The following is a 10734-nucleotide window of genomic DNA, read 5'->3' as shown; positions in this document are numbered from 1 at the left end:
ATTCAGATATGTGGTGTTCTTAGATTTTATGGATAGATTAGTTTACCTTTTAGAAAACACCAAATTGATCTGAATGGACCACCGTGAGAGAGAGCTGATCCGCGAATGAGCTGGTTGAGAGAGAGGTGGAGGAGCTGGCCGGAAAACCGTGAGAGGGATAGACTTGGCCGGCGAAGCAAGGCTGAAGGCCGGAAAAGATGGCCAGAAAAGAGATGATCGCCGGCGGATGGGATTGCTCAGGTGGAGAGAATCTCGTGCTGATAACGTGTTAAGATTTGAGAGAAGATTTGTGAGAATGTGTTGTCTATTTCTTATTGCTTACACCACTATATATAGTGGTTCATACAAGGTGGAGTCAAAGGGAAAATTGATTACAAAGATACTTTACATAATGACATGGTCAAACTCATAAAGACTAAGGTTGAATGGGTCTTCTATGTGGATGGATGTAAACCCCCAATGGACTCTATTCTTGAACTTGTATGGTCTAGATTATGGACCATCCACTTCATGATTCATAACATCTTCATGTTTTTTGAGAAGTGACTTATACAATTAGCATATTTAAAATATAATATTAAATATGTGAATAATGTATTAAAGCTAAAACTAAATTTTCAACATTTACTCTTGGATACATCTGTATTAGATTATCCGATTTTAAAACTGTATTTTACTAAAGCTAAACAAAAATTGTTTTCATTATATAAATTTTTCATTATATATATAATTATATATCTATATATCCTTACGCTACATGTTATCTAAAAGTGTTATATAGTTTATTATGTTATTAGTCATGTTTGAGATGTATAGTTCTAATTTTGTCTATTGTGGAAATAAATATTTTTCATGTAAATGAATCATAATTGTAGTCATTAAATTTTCATATTTGTTCCATTGTGGTAGCAACATGACATCATTTTAAGTTACAAAAAAAAACATACATCATTTTGTACTTTTGAATAGATTTTTTCTACTTTTGAATTGATTGACCCTCGATTTATACACGTTAGATTCAAAAAAAAAAAAACATAAATGCACATTTGCCCATGATCCCAACCATTTAGACCAAGACCGACAATAGCAACCGTTGATTCTTATAACTTCTAGTCTAGGGCAGTGCCGGCCCTTGGCATGTGCACAAGGTCTCAAAAAATTAGAAATTTTTAGCAAGAATTTAGGGTCTTTTTCTTACAGATTTAAGGGCCCTATTTACCAATTATTTTTATTGGTCTTGTAAAAATAACAAAAAATTGCACAGGGTCTGTAAAAAACATGAGCCGGGCCTGGTCTAGGGTAATGTCTAAAACATCTTACCCGATAAAGTATGTTGGCGTTACGAAAAACGATAGTATACTCCATACTATGATGATGGAATTTTGAATTTAGACTTTTTTTTTAAGTACGACATATATTCAAAGCATCGGAGAAAGCATACATAACCAACTCTCTGAAAGATACTCCATCCGTTCTCAAATCTATTTTTAAGGTAATTTTATATATTTCTGAGAAACATTAATTATGAATATTTGAATTGATTAAATTTTATTGGTGAATAATTATTGAAAAGTGTATTAAAAAATAAATTGTAAATTAAATTGTAAACATTTACTAAATCTCGATCCGCGCAACCGCGCGGGTTTTTGTTTTCATTTATTTTTATATAAATATTTTGTTTTCAATTCTAAATTGGTATATATTATAATATATGTGTCTATCAATTTTTAAAACATAATAAATTTGCTGTATATTTTTTTCATTGAATAGATTGTTTCAAACTTTCACATGTATTTGTATCTTCTTCTATATATATATTTTCAGATTATTATTTCATTATTAAAATCGTAACTATATATATAAAGATTAGTAAAATATTGTTTTATTGTCATATTCAAAGATATTGTAACATTTCACAAATTTATAAAAAATTTAAAAAAATTAAACTTTTCGCTTCATAGATTATATTATCGAGTAAATAATTAAACATTTAGTTTTTGTTTAATTTTTAAAATAAAATATATAGTTTAAAATTTGTTTTCATTGGTTTAAGGTAGTAAAGATTAATCATTGTTAGATAATATGATTTTTGTTATTTAAAATTTTTTTTTATAGCTTTAAAAGTTAACATCGACAAATATTTAAATATTTAGCATATAGAGATATAGTATTACAACATTAAATTTTATCTATTTAATTTATATTATCTATAAATCTAATGGATCATCTACTGTTTAAATTCAATAAAAATTTCTGGTAGGCCCAAAATTTAAATGATAAGATTAGATATTAAATGTAACATGACTTTCTAAGAATAGTTTCATTAGATCTATTTTTAAAAAAATCACACATGAATGAAGGTTGTGACTTATGTTTTAATATATAAGATTATATTTTTAATAAACATGAAAACTCTAAAAAATGTTACTTTCGGAAAAAGAAAGAGTATATAATTACGGAAATAAATGTGGATTCATGATCTCTCTCTCCAAGTGTTCAAGAATGAGAGAGAGGGAGAGATCTTAAGAAAGCTCAAAACATGGAGTTTTAAAATTCCTTAAATCCCTAGAACTTTTCTCACGACGAAACAAGAGGCGATTTCATCTCAGATTTACTTCCCTTTAACCTTTCCGATTTTTAATGATTTTATTTCTTTCTCCTTTTGCCACAAATTTTCTCCACCACTTTTTTTCTTACATAAATTGCACTCAATCATTTCTCCGTGTATAAAATGATAACCTAGAAATAAGTACGTAAAAGTAAGAAAGGAAAAGGAAAGAAAAATGTTTAGCAAGACAAGCAGCAGAAACTATGAAGATGATTACTCTGGTTCGTGTCTGAAAAAACAGAAGCGTGATGACACTGGAAGAAGAAGAGTTCCTCGAAGAGGTCCTGGTGTTGCCGAACTCGAACAGATCCGTCTCGAAGAGCAACAAATCTCTACAGCTTCACCACTTCCTCCACCAGAAAAACCTCCGTCGGTGGGGATTATTCCTACCACCACGAAGAGAACCGGTCCGGTTTACCCGTTCTCGTCTTATTTGTCAACCGGATCTTTCCCGGATGATTTAATTCCACCACCTCCAGTGTTTCAGAGGAATCACGATGAATCCTTTAAAAAAAAAAGGAATCACGATGAATCGTTTCTTCACTCTCCCACCGGTAAATAGTTTTTTTTTTTTTTTTAAATGTTTGAAACGGAAAAAAAGGAAAACAAAATTTAGTTTTTGAATTTATTTTGTTTGTTTGTTTACAGATGAATCTACAAAATCCACGATGTTATCAGTTTATAGAGCCCCCTTCAAACCAAACATCTTACCAACACAATGTCTCTCCTTTTCCAGAAAAAGAAAAGGCAAAAAAAAAGAAGTTAAATCCTTAGAAACAAAAATCAAAGTAATTAATTTGAGTTTAGTTCTTAATAATTTCTTTGGATTATTCCTGAACAGATCCTGTCTTCAAAAGGGCCATCGCAATTTATCGCAGAAACTAGGAAATGTAACGTTCGACCGACCCTAACTATCCCAAGGTCTGTTTTTAGGCTTAGTCACTTCCTTTGAGTTATACACTTACTGCTTAGAAATTTTTTAATTTATATTTATTTGACATTTATCTCATTTTTCAGAGATGGTAAGCAAATCAAGTCACTAGACCAAAAATTGAAAATTCATTTTCAAGATTCTGGAACCACAATTAGATATCCAATCACCACTGATTCTCCTTCACCAGCAACTCTTCTTACACAACCAATTATGCCAAATTTTTCACTCGATTTCCCGCATTTTATACATGTAATGCAGCTTCTTCTATATGTTTCTATCAGTTTGGTTCATCAATTTCAGCTTCATTCTCATCCTCCTTTTTAGTATGAACAGAAGGAGGGGTTTAATCATGACATCATGCCACAAAGGAACGGTACTGATATTTCCTCAAGCAGAAAACCGTTCTACAGCTTCTTGCCCGCAAATGAGCAGAGAACTCGCTACCAAGATCTATCATTTCGCTTGAAAACTGAGAGCACTGATCACGGCATTGATCTTCGCCTTATGTTATAAAAACTGATTTTCTAGGCAAATTTCAAAAACTTAATTTGAATCTTTTTCAGTTTGTAGTTTCCGATATATTAAAAAAATATCTGTGTGCCAAAGGTTTGGCTTTGTTTCTTCTCGAATAGCCAAAAATGATGCAAGTGAAAAAAATCTCCTTATGGCTACTTCCACCTCCAAGATTAATAATCTATATTGCGTACATTCTTAATTATATAATATTCGAATGTTTACACCAATTAGAATTATAACGTAGAACATGAACAAGTTTGAAAACTTGTAGAGACAGCTCTTAACTAGAGACTTCAGAAATGGAGATAGAAAAGGAGAAGAGATAAAGTCGAGACTCGAGAGCAAAGGCTAACACACATATCCAAAACGGGTAAGTCGACCTCACTAGCTGAAATGTCTATTATAAAGCCAACGATCATAACAATGATAACTTCAATAGAATAATCCCACGTCAATCCTATACAATCGTCAATATACTTGAAATTCTAATCAAATTTTGCAGTGTAACGTCATTGTAAATACACACACAAACAAAAAACTACTTTACGTACTTTTGAATTTTGAGTATCGATATCAACGTTTTAATCAATGGTGTTTGAAAAAGCTAACACTACAAGAATTGTCCAAAACAGTTGCGGATGGGCGACAGGATTCTCGTAGTCATGGCTACTAACTATGCAAATAACGAGAGATGGCAATTACTTTATGGGAATTTGCATTGTATGAAGCAAAATAAAATTATAATTCACCATCTAACAAATTAACCTGACTTCCACACATATACCATATATTTTAGATAATATTACAGTTATATCCTTCTCCACAACCGGCGTAACCTGCAACAAAAATTAAATAAACTAATAATTGGTCAATAGAAAAAATAAAGCACGGCCTCACGGTTTTCACACATCACTCTTTGATAAGTTTTTATTTGTTAAATCGGAGGAGAATGTGGATTCTTTCGTTGACGGAAACTGCAACGCCATCGATTTCCATGGAGACGTTTTGTTGAGAAGAAGACCATTTTCGAAAGCTCGGTCGGTAACGAAAAGGAGAGGCTTCTTGGATTCTGAAAGTGACGGCCGTGTGAGAATGACGGAATGGGAGGGGCGGCATCATGAGTTAATGCTTGAAGGTGGACCTGTAAATATGTGGTCGTGTCATAAAAAAGAGAGATGATGGCTCATCGACTTTATGTGGTGGTGAAAATAATGATGGTGGATCAGTAAGTGTGTATCACCATGTCTTCAAAATAGAGGAGGTGAGGAAGATGAAGTCGCCAACTATACTATGTATAGAAGGTCCATACCATTTTATAAAGGGTACATACTATGTATTATATATTGTACATGAAAAACAAAATATTATAAAATATTATATATTTCAGATTTTGATTTTATTTTAAATATATATTATATTTTATATTTGGGTTTAGGATTCAGTGGCTAGAATTTAGAGTTTAGTGATTATGAGTTGGGGTTGGGATAGAGTTTTAGTATTTAGGGGTTGAGAGTAGAATTAGGGTCCTATACTATTTTGGCTATATGAAATAGAATACTATTAAACTAATTTAGAATAAAAATGTGATTTTACGGTGAATATGCATGTATTATGTTTTCAAGTTGTATCATTGATATGAATATTGGTTGCGTTAACTACACCGACACAAGTGATTTACAAACTCAAAATATCATTTCATTAACCACATCCACATATATATATATATATATATATATATATATATATAACAAACTAATTTTATTTAAAATATTATAACTATATATCATAGTTTATATTTGTGTTTAGGTTTAGTGATTGGAGTTTAGGGTTTAGTATTTAGGGGTCGGGTTGGGATTGGAGTAATGTTAAGGATTTATGGGTTATGTGTCGTACCATCAGTTCCATCACCTATACTATTTTGGTGATAAAAGTTGTTCTTCCCCTTATCATGCGGTCCACCGGGGGGACTTAGCAGTCAAATATTATGCTCATGATCGTCAACGTCTATTCCACCAGTCTCAAATATAATTGTTTTGGGACCAAGTAGTCATGTACTACTTTAAAGGTATGGAACAAAACATTCAAAAACTTCCAGACCGTGTTTGTGCCTTTCGGTTGTGTTGCTCGGTTCGTTTTAGGCACAGTCAGTTGTAGAGATCCCAAACTTGTGCCATTCATCATCTAAGATGGACGTAATACATATGCAATAACTAGATTGTAAATAACGTGGGTGGCTGGCTTCGCAGGTGAATAGTGCTAATTAATTTTTGTCCATATCTTGCGTCGTAGACGTGATCCTTTCTCTTCTTTGTTAACTGGGTACTTGCAGATGAAAAAGGTATAATCGGCTAATATGTGAACACAAATGTTAGTTTGTTAGTTATGTTAAAATCATTGCTATCTACTTAATATTACTTCTAAATTTGGTTAGATAGCAAATAAGCCATTACTTTATCTAGCTAAGTAAAAAAAATTACAGTTTGAGGCAATTAGTTGTTATAGCCGTACAGAAAAAGTTGGTGTGTTTCTTCAAATCTTATAGCCGTACAGAAAACGTTTGCCTTGTTTATTTGTACATGATTCTGTTTTTTTTTTCCTTTGTAAGACATTACACATACGAAAACAACCAACTTCAAAAACAAAGTAATATAATACCGTCCAGGGCTGTCTCAAATTATATTAAGGCTATGTTCAAAAAACTATTACCTATATATTTAATGACGTAATAAAATAATTTCAAAAGTTAATAGCTTTATCTATATATATTTAAGGTTTCTCTTCAAATTATAAAATATATATTTGAGAATATATTTAAAAATTTTAAATATTAAATCAGATTTATGTATTTATTTATGAAAACTTCTTGATACTTTTTATTTTTATACTGGGCCCGTTCTCGACCGCTCCACTAGCACATGTTATTAGACAGCCATGCTACAATCGCTAACCACTATCAAATGGAACAGAAAAAAATATCATTCTTTAACAACATATTATCATCTTCATATTTTTGAAAAAAAATCTTTATTAAGACCACAAAATAAATTATAAATTTATTTAAAAGTAAAATATATGTGCCAGAAAATCACTGGTTATTAATATTTTTTTGTTTGGTTTTAGTCGCTGCGTGCTCACTGCTCACTAGCAATAATGATAAAATCTCGTAGTCATTGGTTCAATGATGACTCGATAATCAACAATATTCTACTATGAAAAAAGCTTCTACAGAAAGATGAAAGAATGGAAGAGTAACGAGGAGAACGAGAAGAAGATCATACCGTACATATCAATTGTATTAGTAATAAACCTAATTGACATCCAAAAGATAGCTAGTAACTTAAAAGCGGAAGATTACCACATTATTTATATATTGACTAAAGACATTTGACTTGTTTGATGTAGAACATGTAATTTTCCTATTGAAATATGGGTGAAGACCCCTGTTCAAAACTACATTTGGCGTTAGTCGGGCGGTAATCCGCCTAGCGCCTAGCAAAAAAATCGGGGATTAAGTGGAGATTAATCGGAGCCTAGTTTTAAGGTTTTTATATAGTTGTTATCTATATATTTTAATATATGTAAGTAAGAACATTAGATCCGTTATAGGCCAGTGGTTAGCGCTCTTTATATCTGCCTAATAAACCCGAGTTCAAACCCACCAAGCGTATTTTTTATTGCTTTTGACTTAAACATTAATAAGGGTAGAACATATATTTCGGTATTCATCTTCTTCCTCATATGTGTTCGATCAAACCCTAATAATGGCGGCCGCCTCTCTTTTTTTTATCCTTTTTTCATTTTTTTCTTCCATTTTCCTTTGTATTTAAGGTTACTATTGATAAATCTACAAGAGAACCTTCCATTTTAAAGTTTTTATGAACAAAATCTTGAGTTTTCTAAGATCCCGAGTTTTTGTCCGATTAGTACCAAATTGTGGCGGCCGGAGCCCGACGAGCGACTTTCCGGCGACTAAGCGGCCTTCGGCGCCGCTTTTTCGAACAGGGGTGAAAACTGTCCGAAGGAAACAATTAATCCAAGTCTAACATTTCGAAAATACCCCAATAATTAAGCCACTAATACATGCTACATAAGTAAAGAATTGTTTATGTAGAAACCATACGTTGGACTAAACCATGGATTATAATATTATATTGTTAATTGGTCTAATTCATATCCAAAAGCTAACTTAATTACAACATTATTTATATATTACCCAAAAACATTTTTAATATATCTTCGAACCCAACATCTCAAAATACCATAATTATATGAGCCATTTATATATTTTACATAAGTAGAAAACTGTTTATGTATAAAACTATCCGCTGAGTTAAATTATGAGCTCTCGTACCATATTAGCGATAAAATCTAACTTACACCAAGAACTATCTCGAAAACAAAGAATTGCTACATTTTTAATATGTTGTCAAAAAATACTTGTGATTTATCCGATGTGGGAGATCTAATAGAGTCTAGAAGGCTATAGAGTATAGAAGGTTGAAACTTAAGTTCTCTCGTAAACTTACCGGAGGGGTTTTTGCCAGTTTTTTTTTTTTCTTCTCGCGTTACCTCTGAAAAAGAAAGAGCGAGGATGGTTTTTGTGCAGTCCTTCAAACGATGTCGCTTCATTCAAATTTAGCTTTGACAAACGACACCCTTATTTATCATTTCTTTCAAATTTGTCTCAAACGTTTAGAATAGTAAAACAATCAAGGAAAGAATTGAAATCACTTTCTTTTTTTTTTAAACGTCGAAAGTAATTGAAATCAATAATGTCTCTTTCCTTGATTACTGCTGGTTCGATTCTTATCTGCCCCGATCTTCGTCTCCGCCAACCTCCCTCGTATTTGACAATCTCTTCATCCCTGTCGTCCTTTATTGTCCCTTCCAGTAATCACCGCAAGATCACACTCCCGGTCAAAGTCACCGCGAGAGGCGACATGGAGACGGCGGCGGAGACTATTTCCGGTGGTGTTCCCAACAACACGATGAAGCTACTGTTCGTAGAGATGGGTGTGGGTTACGATCAACACGGGTATTGGCAAATTCAGTTTTTCTACTCTCAAAAGTAAAAAGGTAGTGTGTCTTGACATGGAGACCGATGTGTGATTTGAATGTTCAAAAATGGTGAAACAGGCAGGACGTGACTTCTGCGGCGATGAAGGCGTGTAAGAATGCAATTTCTTCCAATTCGATTCCTGCTTTTAGAAGAGGTACCATTCTTATAACCGATTAGTATAGTTCTAAAACTAATCTATAGTAACTCTTTACTCGAAAATGAAAGTATTTCTTTTAGCAATTCCGACAGACACCCAATTGGCTTTTGTCTGAAAATATAGTGGTTTTTTTTTGTATATGTGTGTTAAAGGTTCGATTCCTGGAGTTTCATTTGGAGAAATGAAGTTACAGATCAAGCTTGGAGTGCCTCGTTCTCTTCACCACCAGCTGGATCTTGACAAGATCAAGTCTATTTTCCCCTAGTAAGTTTGTCTTTTAGAATAAGTTGAGTTTATGTTTCAAGTAGTTTTGTGGAACCATTGGAATTTGGAAGTTTTTAGGTTGGATTGTCAAAAAAAAAAAATATTAGATAGAAACCATGTTTTCAAGATTGTTCATATAGAGATAACAACTCTCATCAAATATTTTTCTTGTGTTACTTAATCTTGGAGTCTACTGACTACCTTGTTTTCAAGATTGTTCCTTTTTTAATTGTTTGTTGATTTTATTTGAAGTGGAGAGATTGTTAACGTGGAGGTGGTGGATGGAGGACTGATCTGCTCAAGTGGCGTTCTAGTTGAAGAAATGGGTGATAAAAACGAGGACTGCTACATTGTGAATGTCGCCGTTTACGTTGGCTACTAGTGTCTCTTGTTTCTTTGGGTATTTAAGTTAAAACAAATGTCGTCGTGGAAGAAGATAGGTGAAAGGGATAGCTTTGCAGTCACTTTTTTGTTTTTAGAACAAAATGTTTGTTTCTCACTATCTGAATTTCAGTTTAAACATTGAACCATAGAAACAAATGTTTCAGTCTTAGCTCTACGCCTGGACATTTGGGTTTTTGGATCAAGTTTGGGTCGGTTCTAATCGGATCCAAGTTTTTTGGATCGAAGAGTTTTGGACTCAGAGGATGATATATATGTATTTTGATTGGCTTTCAAGGTTGTTCTTGATTTGGGTTTCAATTTTTAGTACCGCTAATATCCTCACTTTTTTCTGATCAGATTAGTTTCGGGTGTTTAGAACCCCAAAATACTAGAAATGTATTTAAAACTCTTAAAATGTTAAAGATATAAAATGTACCTGAAAATCTGGATATAGAAACTAAAATAATATTAAGAATAGTAAAAGGGAAATTTTCTTGGATAATTTTTTTTTTAAGTTTTTGTCAAGAAAGAAAATAACCAAAATAATTTTTTTTTATTTTGAAAATTTCAATATTTATTTTTTATTTTTTAATATTTGAAATCTTATCCTCGAAATTCCTTGACTCTAAGTATAGAATAGTCAACCCTAGAGTAAAAGTACATTTTTACTTTTTAACAAAACTTTTTTGGTCATTTTTTTTATTAACCCGAGTAATATATATATAACCTACCGTGAACATAAATCATCAATCTATAGTGGTTGGTGGATTTTTTCTCTCTAGGCGCATGTTAGCTGGCTCCCTCTTTTGGGC

At 32.4% G+C, this 10734-nt stretch overlaps 2 protein-coding genes across 7 annotated transcripts in view; both read left to right on the top strand.

The window, feature by feature from the left end:
• Window positions 1-2518: 2518 nt before the first annotated feature.
• LOC106304755 lies at window positions 2519-4173 on the top strand. 5 transcript variants are annotated; one of them, XM_013741148.1, is made up of 5 exons: window positions 2519-3162; window positions 3257-3355; window positions 3450-3529; window positions 3626-3791; window positions 3867-4173. In XM_013741148.1, the coding sequence occupies exons 1-5, from the start codon at window positions 3106-3108 to the stop codon at window positions 4053-4055; spliced, it is 591 nt and encodes a 196-aa protein (XP_013596602.1). In that variant the 5' UTR covers window positions 2519-3105; the 3' UTR covers window positions 4056-4173. The 5 variants fall into 5 exon arrangements, with proteins under 5 accessions (XP_013596602.1, XP_013596603.1, XP_013596604.1 ...); XM_013741149.1 differs by having other exon boundaries at window positions 3257-3369; window positions 3626-3630; window positions 3876-4173; XM_013741150.1 differs by having other exon boundaries at window positions 3257-3369; window positions 3626-3630.
• A 4341-nt stretch (window positions 4174-8514) lies between these two features.
• LOC106303727 overlaps window positions 8515-10734 on the top strand; it is a 2589-nt gene continuing 369 nt past the window's right edge. Inside the window, exons 1-4 of one of the 2 annotated variants that reach the window (XM_013740035.1) lie at window positions 8515-9093; window positions 9195-9271; window positions 9427-9538; window positions 9791-9938. In XM_013740035.1, the coding sequence (XP_013595489.1) occupies window positions 8831-9093; window positions 9195-9271; window positions 9427-9538; window positions 9791-9920 (582 nt within the window). In that variant the 5' untranslated portion in view covers window positions 8515-8830 and the 3' untranslated portion in view covers window positions 9921-9938. Of the gene's footprint in view, window positions 9094-9194; window positions 9272-9426; window positions 9539-9790; window positions 10168-10734 lie in introns of those variants that run through there. The other variant, XM_013740034.1, reaches the window with a different exon arrangement.

The sequence above is a fragment of the Brassica oleracea genome, chromosome C7 (genome assembly GCF_000695525.1).
Source record: "Brassica oleracea var. oleracea cultivar TO1000 chromosome C7, BOL, whole genome shotgun sequence".
Lineage (NCBI taxonomy): Eukaryota > Viridiplantae > Streptophyta > Magnoliopsida > Brassicales > Brassicaceae > Brassica > Brassica oleracea.
This window is presented reverse-complemented; position numbering and strand designations above follow the sequence as displayed.